The sequence below is a fragment of the Anneissia japonica genome, unplaced genomic scaffold (assembly GCF_011630105.1).
Source record: "Anneissia japonica isolate Jap-2015-1 unplaced genomic scaffold, ASM1163010v1 scaffold2994_len2133135_cov197, whole genome shotgun sequence".
Taxonomy (NCBI): Eukaryota; Metazoa; Echinodermata; class Crinoidea; order Comatulida; family Comatulidae; genus Anneissia; species Anneissia japonica.
The window spans coordinates 1,856,634-1,879,549 of NW_022728550.1; the positions used below are offsets into that span (position 1 = coordinate 1,856,634).

The 22,916-nt window shown below is 33.2% G+C and overlaps 1 protein-coding gene and 1 long non-coding RNA gene across 2 annotated transcripts; one reads left to right on the top strand and one right to left on the bottom strand.

Moving 5' to 3' along the window:
- Nucleotides 1-5,054: 5,054 nt before the first annotated feature.
- Nucleotides 5,055-13,242, bottom strand: LOC117114265. Its single transcript, XM_033257870.1, has 7 exons — nucleotides 13,094-13,242; nucleotides 11,743-11,955; nucleotides 10,979-11,107; nucleotides 10,246-10,400; nucleotides 9,176-9,269; nucleotides 8,118-8,338; nucleotides 5,055-5,127 (listed from the first exon to the last, which is right to left on the bottom strand). The coding sequence occupies exons 1-7, from the start codon at nucleotides 13,124-13,126 to the stop codon at nucleotides 5,055-5,057; spliced, it is 918 nt and encodes a 305-aa protein (XP_033113761.1). The 5' UTR covers nucleotides 13,127-13,242.
- Nucleotides 13,243-16,736: 3,494 nt separating this feature from the next.
- LOC117114323 lies at nucleotides 16,737-19,984 on the top strand. Its single transcript, XR_004446332.1, has 3 exons — nucleotides 16,737-17,538; nucleotides 18,207-18,370; nucleotides 18,658-19,984. It is a non-coding gene; the product is annotated as an uncharacterized LOC117114323 (long non-coding RNA).
- The last annotated feature ends 2,932 nt before the right edge of the window (nucleotides 19,985-22,916 follow it).

Consider the following 22,916-nt stretch of genomic DNA (forward strand, 5'->3'; position numbering starts at 1 on the left):
CATGTGAGGTGTTGCCCCAGGGCCCTTATACTGGCTCTCAACACCACTGCCTCCACCCACCCTTATTAACCCACTTTTCCATCCTTAAAATCCACTCTTATCATTTAGAGTTTCCCATGTTATCGTGCATCCACCCTTAAAATGTCTATCATACAGCCTTTAAGGGTGAACATTAATTGTTGTTTACAGCTACAACCCTGGTAATAGTTATTATTGCAAGTTGAAATCATTTATGTAAATAATTGACAATTTTCAGCCTCAAAGATAATTTGAGAGCGTAGATTATTTACAAGTACACTAGGCATTAGCTTACCACAAAACCTGCAATTATTTAGTACTAACAATGAGTTAGTTCAATCTACTGTAATTAGTCTCCATGCATAGAGAAATAAATGCGCAGCGGACAGTTCATAACAGAACTCTGTCTCTTGAATATTGTAGCTTAAAAAAATAACTGCATACCGAAAGGATCACAATATAAACATGTTTGTTTGTGGGACATGTACATATTCGTGGCATTGTTCTGATTGGTCAAATTGAATGACACAAAGAAAAGGTTTTTCTTTAAGGGTGATATTTAGGTGATTATAGCAGACTCAAATTTTATTAGAAAAACATTATAGACATGCCTAAACATGGTCATAACATCTCACCATGACCATAAGCTTTAAGGTTGAGGGTATTTTAATGATCTTTTCTTTGATTATGACTTTTGTTTGTTTATGTCAAATTTTGTATATTGTATTTATGAATTATTTGTAGATAGATATTAAATTATAGATTTTATTTTTTTTTCATTGTGTCCAAATTGAGTGATTGTATTTGTGAAGTTTTGAAAATTGATGTTTTACTTTATTTGTTTTCTTAATTGTAATTAATTATTTGCAATAAAAACACTTTAAGTTTTTGCTGATAATTAGTATTATTTATATTAAAGTAAAACTAAAATAAATACTTTTTTTAGCAGATCAATTAATGAACTTTTGTATGGCTTGCTGGAAGAAGAAATATCAAGCCACACAAGATAAGGAAAACAAACAAAACCAATAATACAACAATAATTTCTTCTTTGTACTAAATTCATACTCCAGTGAGTATTGAATAGAAAGCCGATCTTGTCAAACCCTGTATATACGCAAAAACACAAAAGTGCACTTCACTATATAACTAGCAAACGTCAACAATCCATGTTGATTTAATAACAGGATATAAGAATTTCATGATATATATTAAATTCTTAATATTAGGCACTGTAGGCCTACATTTCATCCCAACACATGGGTACGTACAGTGTGTAAATAAATGGTTATAAAGAACTTGTTTGATTTGGTTATGTTTTTCATCCAAACTGAATGATTTCAGTTTCTTAATTGCGGTTTGACATTTTGAGGTGAGGTTGTGTCTGGCAACACAATGTTTTGGATTCATTTACTGGTTGCAATCATTTACATACAACATGCAAAATCTGCAGAAAAATACGTATTGACCAGTCAGTGCATGAGGACAAGAATGTTCAGTTTGTCTGTTCAGCAAATCTAACTGATAAAGAAGTGGGCACAAATCACTGGATCACTTGGACATGGAACGGTGTAACGGTGGTGGACAATGACATTTTTTTCGTAGGATTAATGACACTTATTTGAACGAGATGCCTAGATATAGCACTGTGGGTACATCATCTCTCTCACAAAATAAATTAACTCAAACACTGAGTATCATAAACTTAAAAACAACTGACCATGTGATATATAATATAGTCGAGTTGATTGGCCGAGCGGTTAAGTCAGGGGCACCGTGACTTTCAGCTCTAATATCAGCATTGGTTCGAACGGCTCACTCGCCAATGGTTCCGGTGATGGAACAAGTCTTCTCGGATAAGGACTTTAAACTGTAGGCCCAGTGTACGCATTTGGCTCGTGTGCACTTTAAAGAGCCTGGTACATCATTCGAGAAGAGGAGGGGGTTACCCCTGTGTACTGGTCCATTAAGTCCCCTGTTGTTAAATGGATATGCCACGTGGACAGTGATTAAGTTCACTTATTGGCATATCCTTGGCCCTCCTGCCTAAAGAAATGAAATAAAATGAAAAATACAATTGTATTTTGAACTTCAAACCATCAATTATGAACTTTACAGCAGCAGCTGTGTTGTTGATCAAAGATTTTCTTCCTGAGCCACAGTGCATGTACACCATAATACAGGCTATGCCACTCACGTTTGAACTTTCTTGCACCTCCCAACCTGGGGACCCTCCAATAATTTTAGAGTGGTTTGATGAGGATAAATTCTCCTTAAAGTCAATTGATCAGAAAGATGATGTCAATGAAAATACAGCTTAATCTTCAGTTTGAAACTAACGGTAGTGATGTAGACTTGGTGAACTTCAGGTGTCAAGCAGGAAACACCATGACAGTAAAGGATTGCAATCTTGCTATTTCATTACCGAATGAAACTTTTTCAGTTAGGCCTCCAATTCAATCAACACTAGCTCCAGTTCAATCAACACTTGCTCCAGTTATATCAACACTTGCTACTCTTACACCAGACCAGTACACCGAATCAAGTACAGAAGGCAAACCTGATAAGGTCTACATCATTACATTTGCAACAGGATTCAGTGTGTTACTCTGCCTTATAATCGCAATGGTAGTGTATATTTTTTATGAAAGAAAAATTGATATAAATTAAGCACGTCTGGTAACAATAACAACGCCTTTCAAACTGTTAAATTACCAGATGATAGCAGCAAATATGTTGAGCAGCCAAAAAATGGAGAAAAGGATACAAGAGTGACCACAGCAAGAAAAGGTCATATTGATAATGAAAAGGATGAAATGATTACTTCATTTGTGATAGAAAAAGATGGTAATGGAACTGATAAAATTATTGGAGCTGAAGAGAAAGCAAAAGGGAATGATTATATTAGTGCTGAAAATCAATTGTATGGATCAATGGAATAATAATGAAAAGTTAAAAAATGGACTATTAAATTAAATTCCAACCCAACCCAACAATGTAGTTCTTAGAGTAGGGTAAACTTTATTTGTCTTTATTTAGGTAAAGACATAGATAGAATATGTATTAAACAAAAAAGTAGAGAAGAGTAGCACAACTAAGAAAACAAACTTTACATACAAAAACAAATTATAAGAAGTAAAACATTAATAAAAATAAATATTTGTACATCATGTATAAAAATACGATTTTTGCGGTGGAAAGAAAACTAAGGGTAGTCATTATCGTAACTTGAAATAACTTAGAGGTACATTAGGAATTAGCATCCCACATGGCCTGCAATTATTTAGTAACAGGAAGTTAGTTCGATGCCATTAGTCTATGCGCAATGGAAAGTTCATAAGAGACATCTCCGCTTAGCCACACCTCTTCAACATTGTTGCTAATATCCCAGAAAATAACTGCATACTGTAAACGTCACAACGTAAACTTGTTTGTTTGTGGGACATGTAGATATTCTTGGCAATGTTCTGATTGGTCAGATAAGTTTGATTAGCACAGGGAAATTGCATTGTTACAAAATAGAGGGCGCTATTTAAGTGATAGCAAATATGTACTTATCTTTTAGTCTTGTCCTCACTATGAAATTATATTTTATAAAAACATGAGACTTGCCTATGGTCATGATGACATCAAATAATGAGCATACCATGACTAAATGGGTATACAACAGCTTTTAGCAAAGATTTGATTTGCTGGAAAAGAAACATCAAGCTAAACATGACAAAGAACACAAAGAAAACAAATAATAGATGTAAATTCTCCTTTGTTCCTAACTCAATATTTTTATTTAACGCTGATTTCAGGAGGAAATAAACATTATTTTATTCTTTGCTTACTTTAAGATATTTATTGAACTGATGATGGGGGTAAGGAAAAAAAAAAGAATTTATAATAATTTTAAATTTTTTTACTTTATTATGTTATTTTTTAATGTCTTCTCTGGAATTATATTTTTGGTAAACTAAAATAATGTTTAAATTAAAATTTTGATATTTTATAGCTGCAATAATTTTTTGTAATTGAATAATTTTTAATTGAATTTTTTATATTTAAGCTGCAATATTTTTAATTGTAATTATTTTTAATTGTGATTTTCTTGAATGTCTTACACTGGAATTTTATAAACTATTTTGTACTATATTTTGTATACTAAATTAAAAATTATAGTGAGTTGATGATACTTTATTTAACCTGCAATTTTTTAGAATCTTACTGTGATATTTATTTTTGTATCCGGGGAAACCAAATTTCAATTTTACTTGTTGTACTATTGACAATAAATTTACTTTGAACTTTGAAATAATACAACAATAATTTCTTTGTGCTAAATTCACACTCCAGTAAGTATTGAATAAAAAGTAGATCATGCCAAAGCCTATGAATAATGTACAAACACAAAGGTATACCTCACTCATACCCAACAAATGTCGACAATCCATGTTGATATACAGTAACAGGAAATAAGAATTTCATGATATAATAAATTCCTCATACTGGATACTGTACATTTGACTCTCAATATATGGCTCCGTATATGTGATTAAATTGTTATAAAAGGCTTCTTGGATTGGGTAATATTCGCTTTACCTTTTATCTCTTGCATTTTATCATCAGACTACGCCCGAAGAGGGTCCAAACGGACCAAAGATTTGCATAAAAAAAACAGTAAGTGTTTGCATACTGTATATATAATATTAGTATTAAACTTTATTGTTGTAACACCTATACTTAGGGTCGAAATGGTTCCCCCATTTTATATTATGAGTTACACATTTTATCATGATATTGGATATATAGAAGGTACTGCATCCACTGCTAAAATTATTTCTTGAAGTTTTCAAACTGACTGATTTCGGTTTTCTCATTGCAGTTTCCTTTTTTGAGTTGACTTTACGTCTGGCATCATCATGTTTTGGATTAATTTATTGGTTGCAATCATCCACTTACAACATTTAAAATGTGCTGAAATAAGTATCGACCCGCTAGTGACCAGGTATATGGTGATGGAACACATTGGCGTAGTTCAATTTGTTTGTTCAGCAAACCTGACTGCCAGTGAAGTAAGCGTACCACACTGGTTTACTTGGACAAGGAATGGCATTAAGGTAGCTGATAATGGCACAGTTATTAATAGATATGACACATATTTGTATGGAATGCCGAGATATGGAATAGTTGGCCCTTCAATTTCACAAACTGAAATATCTCAAGCATTGAGTATCTTATATTTGGACCCATCTGACCATGGTATACATAACTGCATGTTGAACTTCAAACCACCCCATATGAACATTACAGCAAAAGCATTGTTGCTGATTGAAGGTTTTCTTCCAGAGCCAGAGTGTACGTACAACGTAGCAAAATCTGTGACCAGTATGTCATTTATAGTCGATCTTTCTTGTATCTCTCAACCTGGAGACCCACCAATAACATTGGAGTGGTTTGATGACTATGGAACTTCCTTGAAGTCAATTAATCAGACAAATGTTGATGAAATACATCTTTATCACCAGTTTGAAATGTCTGATAGTGACATTGATATGGTGAACTTTACCTCTGTCTCTTATACACATCTAGATGTGTATAAGAGACAGATATAGCACTGTGGGTACATCATCTCTCTCACAAAATAAATTAACTCAAACACTGAGTATCATAAACTTAAAAACAACTGACCATGTGATATATAATATAGTCGAGTTGATTGGCCGAGCGGTTAAGTCAGGGGCAACCAAGGGTAATAGTCATTATCTTAAGTTGAAATCATTTTGTAAATCATTGACAATTTTGAGTCTCAAAGATAATCTGAGAGCATAGATTATTTAGAAGTACATTAGGAATTAGCCTACAACAAGGCCTGCAATTGTTTAATATTAACAGGAAGTATTAGTTTGATGCCATTAAGTCAATGCGCAAAAGACAGTTCATATCAGACATCTCCGCTTAGCTTTGTCTCTTGAACATTGTAGTTAATGCCCCAGAAAATTAATGACGGCATACTCTAAGCATCACAACTCAACTTGTTTGTGCGTGGGACATCACATAATATTCTTGGCACTGTTCTGATTGGTCAGTCAAGTTTAATTGACACTAGGGAAAGGTGCATTAAACAACATAGAGGGCGCTATCTAGGTAATTATAGTAAATAGAGCACTTATCTTCAGCTCTGTCCAGATGATCAAATTTTATTTGACAATACATGGTCATGATGGCATCATAATTATCATGACCATATATAGGTACCTCATGACTATATATGGGTATCCAACATTTTTTTGGCAAAGAAAATAATGTATAACCATGGAGGAATTAGTTTAATTTAATGGTTTAACCTGAACAGAGCTTTATTGAGAGGGTGCTATATTTATTAGAAGATTATATAATCAGTATACAATTCTATTTTTGCGATTTTTTTAAAGTTTTATTGTATAATTAGTATAAATTCACAAGTTTGTCATCAATATTATAATTTTGTTGGGAATTGTGTGTGCACATTACTGCAAGGTTATAAAAATATTTTTCTAGAATACCTATCTAGTTTTAATGGTAGCTATCCATCACGTGTCCTAGGCCTACAAGCTAAAAATATCAAAAAACATGTGGAGCGACGAATTCGTTTTGTAATTATTTTGTATGGGGATATTGGGCCTAGGCCTCTCCGCTCTTTTGGGCCTACCATTGTCCTCGTTTTGTCGCTCATTCATTGTGCCGATGAGCACAGCTGAAAACATTTGCCTTCTCGCCCCACACCGTATCTTACTCCTCGTCATCATGACAGGAACGAGAAAGATACTATCCTATACAGTTAGGAAAACAACGTGTTGTATAAACAAAATGGTGACATAGTTTCCATCATGAAAACCGATTTTCGAAAAATCAAAAATGCACTTGTAACGCGAGCAGTCTGTCTGGTATTCATTAAAAAATTGGTTTAAAAAAATTGATTATTTTGTGTTTATCAGTAGAAACACACCCTAGGATAGTTGATGATTATTAGTAACAACTTAAATAGAATAGGAGTAACGGTAGTCTACATCTTTTTATATATATATATACTGTATATATAATCTTACATCAGTGAAATCGTTGCATCGTTTGAATAAAAGGGGACCTATGTTCTACTCAACTAAAGTATCAGTTTCAGTGTAATTTTGTATACTTTGACGTGACGCTGAATACGCACGTACAACTACCAAACAACCAGCATTACATTCATTGTAGCCTGAATGGACATGGATGCTGTCAGTTTAAAAAAAGGTCATCAAGTTTCTTGTGAAAGGGGGATTCCCTGCATATAAGCCAAAAATTTGACCAAATTTATGTTCAAGGGATTGGGCTTATATCACAGAAATAACAGTAACCACATCATTTTTGATTATTTCATATTTTATATACAATACAATGGAATGGCTGTTGATTGTGTTGTCATTATTCCCCATCACAAAGCTACAGTGTAAAAAACATGCTCTAAACACAAATCAAATATGACCTCATTCCAAGACTTGGAACGGAGCATCAAGGGTCCAAAAAGATCAGCTTTGATCACAGTGGTGGATCTAGGAATTCAAAAGCTAGGGAGGGCCTTTCACAGGACAGACCATCTCAACCACACCATAGGTGGGGCTGAGGTAAGTAATAAAAGCAAATGGCAGTTTCTTTCCTCTATCATTTTCTTGTTTTTATATATACAGATATATAATTTTGAAATCCCCTTATGGATAACTCTATTTTTAATAAAGTGGAAAACAAGAAATGAAAATATTAAAAAAAAAAAAAGAAATCCAGATATATATAAATTAATTCAATAATCAATTAATAAATGATTTTAAAAAATCAGAATATAAAACGAATATAGGTATCAATGAAAAAACAATTTAGAAACTGAGGAAAAATTACACAAACCATTAAAAAAATTCAGAATATACAAAATATATTTCTGCCTTAACCGCTCAGCTATTCCACTTGTTTTTTTTAAATTATCTCTCCTCACTTTCTTCCCCCTTTTTCCCCCCTGTGTAGTGCTTTTCCCTTTTTGCTTTGTGTCCATATTTATTACACCATTGAACAGAAATAAATTGAACTGAAAAAATAAGCAATACCTTCCAGATTTTGCTGCCAAAATCACCTTTCCAACATCCCTAGATATCACCATCTGCTCTTCAAGGATGTCACCTATTTGAAATTTGAAGTTTCGAAACAGCAGCCAATTTGAAATGGAAACCATAAGAAGGTAGAGAACATGAAGAGAGAAGAAGATGACGGAGAAGATCGTCTTGATCTTGAGCTGGTCACAATCAAAACTGGACCCACAATCAAAGTTCTGCAAAATATGATAATTTATGCAAATAAGCAGGTGTCTCTTTTTTCATTAAAAGGATTAACATGTTAACACGCTTCCTACTGTAGTTTCATTCCATGGCATATAAAGGACGCCACCATAGTGAAAATCATTCCCATCCACTGCAATGGAACATACAACATATATACAGAACGTTTTTTAGATCCTTACTTCCAAATTCTTCTCTGAACTTCTAGGGTGCGAATACACATTCTAATGACCACTTCCTGTGAGTTCCTGTACAATACAATTTTGTACTAAGTTTCGCAGGTGTGGACGTGAACTCACATCTTTGGGAAACTGAGAACCCTGTCGGACGTGAACTCGCGTCATTGGCAGCGTAAGTTTTAAAAAGGCAATATTAATCAGAATAAAAATACAATAATACCTTTCACCAAGACTCTACCCAGCAAACTTAGAAATAAAACACAAATATTATTCAGGTCAATGCACTCAAAAATGAATTGTCTTGAAATGACATTTTACATTTATGGTCTTTAAGAATCTTTTTGGTGTGTTGCTAGTTATTAGTATTTTCTTTGTGTGAAAAGATTGACAATTGTTTGGTTCTTACAAAAACAGCTCTTGAATTAGAGGCATCTCAGAATTAGAGAGGTCTGGAATTAGAGGATGCACTTTATGTTTGAAATGCAATCATCATCCACATTATGTTTGAAACTTGGCTCTGAAACAATTCAATCAAAACTTTGAACACTCCGGCATCAAGCCGTCCACTATAAAACAAAACTATTTTGAATACAGAGTCATAGTAGTTAGAGTATGGGTTAATAGAGAAAAAATATTTAGGTGTATACTTACGGTAATATCTTTCAATGAGATAACATCCAGCGCAATAGATGCACAGATGTTCAAGATTACAAGAATACCAAGTACCAACATAAATCGCCTTGGCCTGTTAATTAAGATACAAAAATTAATAATCAATTACCATATAATTACCATTGCAATGTTTCAATTTAAAGATGGCCATAAACTTTTATATATTTTTAACTTGCTACTTGAAGGTATAATGCTTATGATTACTATGATTTTTTTTAAATACAGTATTTAAAATTCTTTATTACTATTTTGCATAATGAAGTTTATATATTAAAATCCCTAATAAGGGGATACCTTTGTAACCAAAACAAGTGTCACCTTAATAGGGTTTGCCAAAGTGTTAAAAGATAACCTTTCCTTCATTTTGTGTTAAATTCCTTATTAATAGAGGTCTCTCAAAGGAGGGGGTATCTGTACATATAATTTTCTAGTTCAGTTAAAGGCAGTTAAATTTAGTTAAATTTTGACAATCCTTGGCATTTTGTAAATTTGTTAATGTTTTGTTTTAGTTTTCTTTGATTTCATTGTTCCGAAATTGAATTTATCAAATCATTATATAAAAAAAAAGCCAGGCTTTAAGATACATATATATTGCTTAAGGTCCCTTACTTTAGCAACAATATCCAAAGGGCCTTACCGGAAAAGTCCATTTAAGTTCATGTTTAATTAATTGTAAAATTGTCAATCAATGTTCATCAGACATTCTTTGAGAGTCTGATCAAAACAAAAATCTGATAACTCTGTAAAGATGTCAAGATTTTCAAATTTGACAAAAAAACTGTTGTATGCCCATACAGTACTATATATGGTCATGATGTGATGACATCATGACTATAATATGGCATGTCACATGTCTGGACTGAGCTTACTTTAAAGATATTATGTTTATTAATAGACACACTCCAACCTTTATCTTCTATATAATATGCAGAAAAGTTTTATACATTTTTTGTATTGGTTAACATATATTACTTATTTTGTTTTTGATTAGTTAAAAACGAAACTGCATCGATTATTGTAGATTTCCAGATTATAATGCATCTACTTACCAAAGACTTGAAGCACCAACAAAGCCAGCTTTATGTGTATAAGTAGGACACTTCCATAGGGCATAAATAGTTGTTACAAATATCCAAGCGATTGAATACCAGAATAGAGTGAAAAATGAGAACAACGTGAAAATAGTACTGATGAACAATAAACCCTGTGGAGCGTGAGATTAAAAGACATAAATTAAAGTTAATGTAATGCCTTCAAACGTTAGTTGGAATATCTGTCCTTCCCTAGGGCTGCATGTAACATAGTACATGCAGCTTCAAGGGAGGGGGATCGGGCAGCCAGCCCATGCCCCTACCCTAAAATGGGGAAAAAAGTAAGAAGAGTGCAATTACAGGCTATCTACAGGTGCCATGATCATAAATTTTCAGTAGATGCTCCATCTGTGAAAATTACTTGTTACATGGTACTTCTATAGTGCTTATTTTTTGCGGTTACAAAGTGCTAACCCTCAACGGTAATTAATATTTCCCTTAAGTACAGCCACCCCAACCAAAACTAACAAACATGTATTCATGAGTCAAAGATTAATAAAAATGGTAAAAAAGAATTAAAGATTAAAATAAAAAGAAAGCCCCTCCCTGGGCCCCCTTCACTTCAAATTTATAATCGCTTATGGAGACAATTACAGGTACGTTACTAAAGTTTAATTATGTAAATGTTTTTTGTTATGGCTCCATCTTTATATTATCATCTTGCAATCTGCAATTTATTAACAAGCCTTACCTTAAAGTCTGCAAGCATTCTTTCTCTCCATCGAAGCATGGCAACCTCTTCGAACAGCGCCACCGTCACTTCACCAGTCTGCCCTGAAGATAAGTTGGCTTCTCTACTAGCATGCAAATTTTTCATTGACTGTACATTAAGAATATATAAATAAGTAAACATTGATTATTATTATTATTATTATTATTATTATTATTAATTATCATATAGTAGAAATTAAGAAAAATATAACTAGCGGTCCATGGCATAGTCAACTATCAGATAAAGTCAATACACAAATTACAACTCTTTAGAGGTATCTACAGCACTTCCAATACAGTATATACTCGCGTATGAGACAAGGATTAAAATAGCAAATTACGATCGAAAATCAGGCAGTGGTCTTATACGTGCAACATGTAAATACTATATTTTTGAAATCATGTTCGTCTTATGTGCGAAGCGTCCGCAACATTTTAAAGTCCATAAAGCAGCAAAATGTATGAATTCCGACGATGAAACAGGAGTCGTTTTATACGCCCGACATACAGATATCGTCCAAAAATCTTCTCAAACTCGGGGGTCGTCATATAAGCGGGTCGCCTTATACACAAGTATATACGGTAGAATTTTTTTTTTCTTTCTCTCTCTTCTCTTCTTTCTTTGCCTTTTTTAGATTCTGTTTATTCTGTATTTAAGGGGGAAGGCTGTAGCCCCATTTCCCCCTGAATCGTCCCCTGTCCTAGAAAGGGCTTCTTTAAATTTTGGATCCCTGTATCACTCACCTCTTCATTCTTTGCCATTGGTATCATCTTAATGATTGATTTATCAATAATTTTGTAGTCTTCCAACGTGTATGCATCTCGAAGAAACTGTCCTTTGTATCGAAGACGAAACTGAAAGTCATCACGTGCCATCCCGTACAGAATGTGCAGAATCTTTGCCTTCACTCGGGCCAATGTCTCCCCTGGCTCACATTTCAACACAAATGTGTTTATCTTAAAAGAAAGAGTATTTGATTAAACCATGATGACTGTTAGTGTCATATATTAGGGCCTAGGCTAGTCCTATATCAATGTTTAATACACCTTTTGTAAACACTTCCACACTGCAAGTACCTAGGCCTATAATATCATAATGAAAACTTGGAGACACTGCTCACTGAACGGTTCACTACACAATAAATGAGTCAAAACAGGACCCCCTTTTTTTCACAAAGTCGACTATATAATTTGAATGGTTTCATTTGGCAATCTGTGACGATCGGATTATAAAACTAGATGTTTTAAGATTTATATAATCATCTATATATTGTTGCAATTAATGCAAAATTGAGTGAACATTTTTCTTTCAAAGTTGACTACCTCTTATGCTTTCGCATAGGGAAAAGGTTCAAATTAAGAAGAGTGTTTTTTTGGTATGCTTCCTGCTTCTTTTTACCATAACTCTACAACGACAAGTCGCTAAACTTTGGGGTAAACGGTTAATTGTAGCTCATAAATTAAGCTTTCTTGCCATGTAAGTCCCATGCTGGTTGCTTATAAATAACCATTGATCATTTTTTCTTTAAAATTTTGTATTCAGAACTGTTTTTACCCACTCTCAATGACGTCACATGCTTAATTAAGGCCAACAGCAGCTACGAATTTCGAGTTGTCTGTGGTTTTGCGTTCATGCATAAGATGTACGTCAAATATACTGAGTTTGTCGAAAACAGGGGAAAAGATTTTTATTATAATGAGGTAGGCCTAGGGGCTAGGCCTATTTTGTATTTGTACATTCCCACATAGGCCCTTCTAGCAGTTTTAGACATGCTACTGACACTGTACAGTAAGTAGGCCATATTAGTAGTAGTAGTAGGCCTAGTACGGATTAAGGACTAGGCCTAGACCCAGGACGCCAACGCTAGCCTAGTCCTGTACTATTCTACTACTAATACAAGCCTAGACTAGAGACAGAGATGCATAGGCCTAGCCTACTAGTAATCTAGACAGACACTGAGACAGTACTACTTAGCTACTAGGCCTAGACCTAGCTAGGCCCTAGGCCTAGCCTAGCTAGGCCTAACCTAGTCCTAGGCCTCCCTCCTAGCCTAGGTTAGGCCTACTGACCTTGCTTAGCTTTGGTCCTACCTACCTGGAAATCTTTACTCTCAATGTAGACAAGCATGATGTCTCAAAAATATATAGAAATTGATAAAATGTGGGAAATTTAGGCCTATTTACGACTCGACATTGGGTTTAGGCCCTAGGCCTACGGTTTGTGCGATCAATTCACAACACAGCCACGACAGTTTACATACTGACGTCACTGGAACCACGGAAACACTAATTAGAAGAGCACCCTCTACGAGATTACGATATGATGAAACTTTATTGTAAGCAACAATAAATAACAGAGCTTTAACTACAGTCGGCAACCCTTTACTTCTAAGGAACAATAATTTTGTGCCCTAGCTTCCCACGACCCAAGACCTCGAGATAGAAATGTTATCCAAGATACAAAATATACTATCAATGTAATACAATAGAACCCACCACTTTGGGACACCTCTGTTTAGGGGACACCCTTATTTAAGGCCTGTTATACTTGCAGAGATAACGGTAAAGATTAAAAGCTAAAAAGCAATTGTTCATATAGAAAATAAATGAAATAAGAGAAGTTTTTACACTAGGACGATTCGATAACGATATATAGCTTATACGATAACGACATATTTTGACAAATCAATTCAAATGACGTACGCCTTAATAAGGTATGTGCGGTTAGAAAAAATAAATAAAAATGCACCATGTCCCTTAAACAGCTTCGTACCAAACAGACCGCAATAATGAAGATTAAACAATCACAATAACATTGTTTGGATCAGCAAATTAATATGTTTTCCCCCCAATTTTTCATAAATATACAAGTGCCGTATCAACAAATTCTTTACAATAAAAAATATTCAAATCAGTGACAACTAGTACCTTGCATTCTTCTAATAATAAAATATCTGTCTATTTAAATACGTTTATTATAAAGGATATATTTTCAGGTTCCGTTAAAATTACTGTAGTGGTAATAAAATAATATATAAAACGTGTATTGTTGTTTACATCAATTGCCTATCATATTTATTTCATATCTTCCGTCTTTACATTAATAAAAAATACATATATGCTTAATACACTCAACATTTACATAAAAAATTAAGTTCGCATATACACTAAAAACGGTATCAATCAGATTAAACGTATTTGCAAGTAAGAATTCACAAGTTAATGATTAGTAGTACCAAAACCGGTGCTTTAGATTAGGCAGTGGCTATTGTTATTTTAACAGTTACATCGTTTGCAAACAAATTTCTAATTTTGATTGGATGTTATTGTTTTAATCCAGCCATGCATACAATAGCATCCAATCAGAGTCTGGGCCTCCTATTTTGAATATACCGGTTAAAAAATAGAGTTCCGTTACCTCTGGATCCGTTATTCTCCTAGTGTGAGCAGTGGAGGAGGGTGTAAACAGAGAGAGATACAGCGGGTGAGTACCAGAGTAAACATTTAATAGGCCTGTAGGCTATTGTTATAAATATATAATGTAGGCCTACTATTAGAAGTTATTCTGATGAAGTTTACACGACTGGTTAATTGTCTACAATTATTGAAGTTGCTACTATCTCAGGCCTAGCTTTAAAAAAAATGGCTGAATTGAAGCATTATAGCGACACGTTTAAAAGATACTTTGCTATATCATAGCATTTTCTGAAACGAGGCACATACGGGTTCTACTAGCATACCATGATTTAGTACTTAATGATTTTGCATCTTCGACGTTATCATTGTGATTCAAATCGATGTCGAAGTGACTGCAATTAGCCTGCATGTTTTCGATAGATCTAATGGGATTGGGAAAGGTATGCTTATATACTACTTCACTACCACACTGTACCACCCATGTATCATTTTTTTCGAAGTTACTCATGTAACTAGTACACTAATAATAACAATATATATTGCTCGTGTTGTATTACAGGTCTTACAAGTGGATGTCATAATACTGACGTCCATGGATACAAAACAGATCGTTGCGCCATTCAGGCAGTTTCTGCGCCAACACTGCAACGAATTGTTAGGCCTTTTTTGGAATTGATTAAACGTTATTTGACTTTTGGCATCTATATCTATATAATCATCTGATATCTTATTTCATTTCATTGCATTTCATTTTCATTTCATTTATTCGAATACAAAAACTTACATCTATCTTATTTTATTAACATGCACATAATCGTAGGTTTTATATTATTACCCTTATTTTATTTAAAATATTTTATAATACTGTTGTGATATTAGCTTTTTTTAATCATTATTATAGGTATTATATTTTATTGTTATTTTACTATTTTATAATAATTATTATTATTATTATTATTATTATTATATATTATTATTATTATGTTAGGAATCACGTAAATTTCGTAGACGCCACTAGTCAAATTTCAAATACGAAACGAATGAAATTTTATATTCGCCTACTGGAGTCTTTCGACGTTTGCACCTTTTTATCCTCCTTGACGGGCTGATTTGATGAACGCCATCGCGTCTTCGAGCATCCAAGCATCAACCATAGTAAGAACTAACATGTGTTGAAACCAAGAAGCTAATATATAGACTATATAATACCTTTTTGGTTAAAATGTGATGTTGCATCTATTTCTACTAACACACAAGTGTAGACATTAGGCTTTTCTTTTTCAGGGCAACGAAGCTAATAAAAATTATGGTGGAGATCTTGTCGATACTATGCAATGTTAATACTTTATAAGAAACTTAGCTAGATTGTATATCGGAAACAAGGTTTAATTATTATCGTATCATACAGAATTGCGATGATAATAGGTTAACCATGGATTCCATGGCTAAACTTCAGTAGGCATTCTCATCTCCATGCTAGGGACTGTCAATAGATGCTGATAATCTGACAACATTAGATCTTATATCCAGCAACATTTTGACAACATCAATTTATCATATTAAACAGCATCAACTAGACTATTTATGACGACAAATTGAACTAACACTTAGGCCGATATATAATAAAACAGTTGTTGTTTAATTATGTTGATTATATGCAAATGTGACGGGACCACAGGTAAGTTACTAACACAGCAAGACATCGCCTCGAGCATCCAAGCATCAAACCAAGTAAGTCAACTAATTAATATAGGATTGTTTATGTAGAAAAAAAACAATCATACTAATATTGTACCCAATGCCCATTTTGTAAACCACTTTATATAAAATCATAGTATTTTTATTTATTTATTTTTTCATTCGTACCGATAGTGGGTTAGGTCAGTTTTGATAATGCAGGTGCTGCCTCAATGAGTCTTCAATTGTACATATGAAATTGTTGCAATAAATTTCTACATCTGTACAAAAAAATGTGTCTTGTCTCTTTTTCTACGTTGTGTATCGGAGTCTTTTTTAAATAACATCTATGGTCAGCCCCCCCCGCCCCCCCCTCCCCCAATACATTGTATCCCTATGAATTTGTTTCAATAAATTTGTACATTAGAATATGCGTTTATGACTCGTTTATTTAACATCCTAAAAGTGTTTTTGTCTGAATTTGTTATGAATTGCAATTTTGTAAATGTAAAGCAATAGTAAATGTAATATTGTTAAATTTCAGTATATGTAAATAGAAGACGTATAATAACTAATAGCATGTCTTTTTATTTCCAGAAATATTAATTTTGTTGTCCACAGACAGTAGAAAGGCGACGAATACACTGTGCATCACAGGTCTTGGTCGCCAATGCATGTGTGCGGAATAAAATAAATATATTCGTTCAATACGTATTTTTTAACTTTGAAGTTCATTTCGTTTCAGAAAAAAAAATCTGGTGATTTTCATAATGATGCTTGAGGAAATATGCTAACATATTGATTGGATGGTCGTACTTCTGCCGATGACTAATTATCGACGTGGAATGAGAAAAAAAAAATATTAATGATGATTGTGATTATGACGGTAGCGATGAATATTTTAATAGTGACGATTAATACAGATTTTAAAGTTGTGTGTAGTCTATTTGAGTTTCTGTGAATTGTGGTTAAAATTGATTGTTACTACAATATACTATAATGACAAATGATGGTGATAAAATACAGTGATGACGATTAACGATAATAAAATGGTGTGTCTAAACTTGCAAAGGTAAGTTGTGAGATAATGTTTGAATGTCTGAAAATTTTCAAGGCGACTTGGTGGGGTTGTGAAATGACGTGATGTGAAGCTAGAATATATTCACAGGCAATATCTATACATTATATTGTGTTTTCATTTCAGAAAAAGAAAAAAAAAACATATTTTGATAATGCGTGTGAATTTCCAAATAAATCAAACCAATTTGCTAGGTGGAGTAGTGCCTCTTCTGACGGAGAACTGTAGACACAATGTGCTCATGGGGACGATGATAACGGTGATGAAGATAACGAGTGGTGTAATGATGGCGATATAGATGATACAGTGATGATAAAAACGATAGTGATGATGACATGGTAGACCTATACTTGAAGATTAGGTACCCGGTAAGTTTCAATGCATTGGGGCTTGTGGAATGATCTGAAATAAACCTATAGTAAATGCATGGATAGTTAGCTTACTTGCTGTGACTGATATTTAGGCCTAGTTGAAATTCTGTCATTTACATTTAGCGGACCCACGATATTTTGGCCGGTGTGGGAGCAAGAGTGGCGATTGAAGATCATTTCTATAACAATTCAGTAATCCTTGCATTATTAGGTGTTGAAACTTTGTATTCCAACTTTTAGCATCTTGTATTTTTTAAATTTAAGCAATTTCTCTTTGTGTACCATGTATGTACGGTTTTTTAATTATATTTTCTAATTTTTGTAGTAATATGGTTGCATTTAAGGAACCATCATGGCTGTGTTTATATCGATGTGACAATAAAGTTTCATAGTATCGTATCAGGGAACAGTGAAATTTCTCTGTTGCCTATATCGATCGTATTGAAAGCTCCTGTCAGAGGAGAATGTTTCATTACCAATTCTGTGGGTCTAGGGCCATATTAATCTAAATTTAGATGTCCAGAGGATGCCAGAGGCGGGCCGAACATCCTTTTTCGCTAAGTGTGTTTAACATACTGAATTAGATTTATTTGGTATAAAACAACGTGATGATTCATGTCAACATGAGTCCATATTTCTTAATCACATATTAATTATTTACATAGTAGTCGATACGCAAGGCATTAAGTGATTGTGGACTGTCCTTCGACCTGACTGGAATGTAGTGTGATCGATTTAAAAACAAGGAAATATGTGGACGTCGATGGTTAATAATGATGGTATGGTAATGGACGCTATGATATTAATAACGAAAGCTGATTATGCTAAGGTGAGTTTTAATGGCTTTTTTTTAATTGCCCGTTTGATTATGCATTCTGTTCCAAATGACATGATGGGACTGCAACAGCGGTGTATCAAAAATTACCCTAAAATACATTGTTGGATTAAATGTTGATTCTACTAAAGGTTGGTTTCAATGTTGCTATCTTGAAATTATACTACCAAAAAATTGAGTTATTAGATCTACATGGGTGTTTTCATCCTAATGAACACATCATGTTTACCATAAATCCTTCTTTTCCAAATAACGATGAATTTGTTACTATATTTTTGCAGGAATTCAGAACTGTGATTAAGCTAATACCAGCATTGACCCAGGAAGCGAATTTTATCTGGTTTATCAGCAGAATCACATCCGTTCAGATGGAATGAGCCAATCTGGTCGAATTAATTTAGAGATGCCGAGTATTTTTGCAAATGTTAAAGAACACAGAACATACAATTTGATATTATGGTTAAGGCTATTCGTCATTGCAGTTGGTAACTATAATAATAAAATATAGGCTATGTAATAATAATAATATTAATAATAATAATGACGACGACGAGATATAAAAAAAGTCTACATTTAAAATAATAACAACCGTACGAATACAGTATTCATCAATACAATTACTTCTTTGTTCGTTTTCTATATTTGTCATCCTATTTGTTGTTGCTTGTTTCGTACATTACTGTTTCATATCACTTTCATCATTTCATTTCGCCCTAACCTAGTCCATCCTCTCTCATATCTAAACTCAATTTGGCCTATAGATTTATTTTAGATAGTCAGGTTAGCTAGGTCTTAGTTGTAGAGTAGGTAAGATGTAGATTAAGTATTAGCTAGGTTAAAGAAAGTAGATTAACATCCTAAATGAGAGAGGAATGGGAAAAACATTAACCTCCATCATTAACATCAATTCAATGTATCCTATTATTTCATTACTGTATTGTATTACAGACATCGCTCTTCACAATGTGTTCGTCCAATCAGATGATGTTATAAAAATACTACTGATCAATAAAATTTACCACATAAAATAAAGACACAAAAATAACTATAAATGTAAAAGTATAACAATTGCAATGACATGTGCTAAAATAATTTTTTGTGGTAAGTTAAACTGTTATCATTTGCTATATACTGTATTCAGTTGTGATGTTGATGCGAATAAAAATGATAAATAAGCAGGACTGGTTAATGCTTGATTGTATACAGTCTGTCACACCGGCATTATGAGCATATATTGAACGATGGATGTTAAACCTATACCTAAACTTAAAAAACCTTGAATGACTTGTCATATTTTTTTATTTCTTGACCACAGCGAGTTAATGTATTAACATAACGTCAACAGGCAGTAGTTTAATTATTGGATACTTTATCAACTTTCCAGTTTATTTTATATATCAAGTAGTTTTGAAACAAACGTGCTCATGATTGTACATATAGTATATATTTCACCACACGTTCAGTGCCGTAGAAAATCTTGTATTCCCAACTTCATTCACATTTATAATGATAAAGTTAATAGATAATTCTGGTTTTAAGTGCAATTTTGGCCTAATTTAATTAAGTTTAATGTGTAATATTGTTTAATAATGTTTAATATTCTTTGTATGTAGGCCTACATCTTATGACTTATAATTTGTTTGTTTATATCTTTATCTTTTATTTATTACTGATGTTATGAACACTTACTTCCACTGAGAGTGGAATGTAATTTCTGAGTTTTTCAGACAATAAAATCTTGACTCTTGAATCTTGAATCTTATTATAAATACTTGTTTGATGAGAGCGTGAAGAGAGGGTGAGGAGGTCAAGTATATAAAAATGAAGAAAACTGATTAGTTTTGGCAATGAATTACTAATGTACAGTAGAGGGATTCTCGACTACATATGCAGTATACAATGGGACAACCCTTTAATTAATGTTCTCTCAAGTGTCCCTTTAACACTTTTACTGTGATAAAATACTTTAAATAAAAATAAATAAATAATTATACAGTAGTATTTACATGTATAATGTAATATATAAATACATAGTTTGCATACTTTTCAGGAGAATATAATATTATATATGGAAGGAAAACAAAATTTTTCTATTAACAAACCGACAATCAATAAAACAATGTACATATTAATATGTATGAAAACAGTTATTATAAACTAAATTTAGGTATTAGGATCGGGAGTTTTATGGTCTTTATATAGCACCTTTGGGTCCGCCACTTTTTGGATTTCAGAAAACTGTCTTTAATTGGAGGGTCCTTAATTAGACGTACACTACATACAATCAGGGAACAGTAAAATTACATTAATTTCACTGTTCCCTGATAAAATATACAACTACTCCTACGAGAGCAAAGTGAACGACGTGGCCAAAGAAGTTTTGCACTGGTTTCATATCATCCTGGAATCGAAGAGCAATCCTAACAGTACTGTATTCTGTTTCAATGAACTAATATATATACGTCCTACTTTATAGCTGAATTCTGTTTGCATGTTTTCATGTAGACTGTCCAATTGCGCATGACGCCCTCCTCTTTCCGGCGGTTGTATTTAGCAACCTGTACCAAAAAAAAATCAGTACAGTAGTTGCTAAATACAACGGGTTCAGCCGAGGGGACTTGGCTTCGTTTGGTGACGTCATGCATAGTTTCAGCTAGACTACTTCTTAATCTTTTCGACAGAGTGGGCCCTATATGTAATCTCACAGCACATCAAAATACAGTTGTTTTTTTTTTTTTTTAATTAGGATCATCAAATTATGGGGCCTACACAGACTGAACTAATAAATAGGTCTAAGAGGTGGGAAATACCGTAATCACAAAGAAATGAAAACAATTAAATGGCCTATACTAAAATACAGTACTTATTCCACTAATTTTCCAATCCTAATCCCATGATGAACAATCATGTTAGTGTAAAGAGACAATTTGTTTAATAAAATTTAAAAAACGTTCACAACATGACTGCAGAAATTAAGATGTACAGCATTGCTTTTTATTGCTTTTTTTGGTACGTCCTTAAAGACCAGAAGCTACCAATGTGTGTAAGAAGACAACTATTCTACCAATGTATTATTCTTGTACTTACATATTGTGAAACATGGTCTCTCATAAGAAGGTCGAGAATTTATTGTGCTTCACGGCAAGGCGAATGAATTGAAAAATGATTGGTGTCACATGGGAAGAAGTTATCCAACAAAGAAGTGTGTGGTCAAAGAAGTAAGACAACTAAAGTGGAAATGGGCAGGCCATATCATGCGAAGACCAAGAGGCAGACCCGGTAATAGATGGACAGACAATCTACAATGGTGGGGTCAGTTAGATGCAGACTGCACAGAAAAAGTCAAAAATGAAGTAATGATGAGCTACATCAGCCACAACCAGACCATCGAGAATAAGTTAAATAATTATATTAAAAATACTTGCAATAATGATTATCACCTTTCAGTCCCTAACTTTGTTAAAAAATAAAGAAAACAATGTTTTTAATATTTCTTTTAGTAGAATTAATGTTTTTTTAAAAAAAATGGGTTAATTAGTAGATCAAGTAGGCTATGTCTTATATTAATTATTTCAGGCTTATCCCAATATTGACATTTTTAAATTTGACTTAACCTACTTTTCGTCTTACTGTCTTTAATGTGACGAGTTAAGTGATTTCAATGTTTCTTGTCTTGTGTACCATTCTGTAAGCGGCGGATTTGTGTCTGCTGCTGATTTGGTTAAAAAATAATAAAATAATAAAATATTTTACTTGATTTAAAATTCTTTTTGCACTTCAATTTATCGTTATCGTTGTCGTTGTCGTCGTCGTCGTCGTTGTCGTCGTCGTTTTTGTCGTTGTGTATGAATAATTTTAATGCACTAGTTAGTTGATAACTTCATTCTTATTTGTTTTGGGTGCTTTTTCTGCATTTTTATAAGCGGTTATGACATGGCTTAGTCCTGGCTCTAGGCTATGTAATACTACAATACAAAATCACATCAATTGAAAATCAAATTTGTGAACATACCTGCCTTATATCTTAAATAGCAGGTAATTGTATTGGTAGAGGAACGAAAATTTTTCCAAATAGCCGATTTCGTATTGAATTAATAATTTAATATATGCCTACAAGGAAACCCTATATAAATGGAGACTTGCCGTGACAATCGTGACGCCTTAACTGCATCACCACTTCGTCGGACTGAGTTTACTCAATGTAGTTCACGATTTATTCTTCAATATTACCCAGTTGTTTGTGTACTCAGTTTTTGGTTGGTATTTGTTTTCTTTTTTGAAAAGATATTTAATCTAGCTCTCGCTTAAAACAATGTTTATTTTCTGCTCAGGCATTTAGTGTTTATTTGCACTATTAAATCAACGACCCAATCATTTATTTTAGTCGTGGGAAAATCTTTCTGTTATTCATGAAGCTTTTCAACCTTTTCATGTTTTGAAAATCTGGTTCGTGCTTTATTTTATTATGTCCGATTATTATATACACTTTAATTGATTGTTTTATTTTGGCCAAAATACTTTCAATACACTATTATTAACG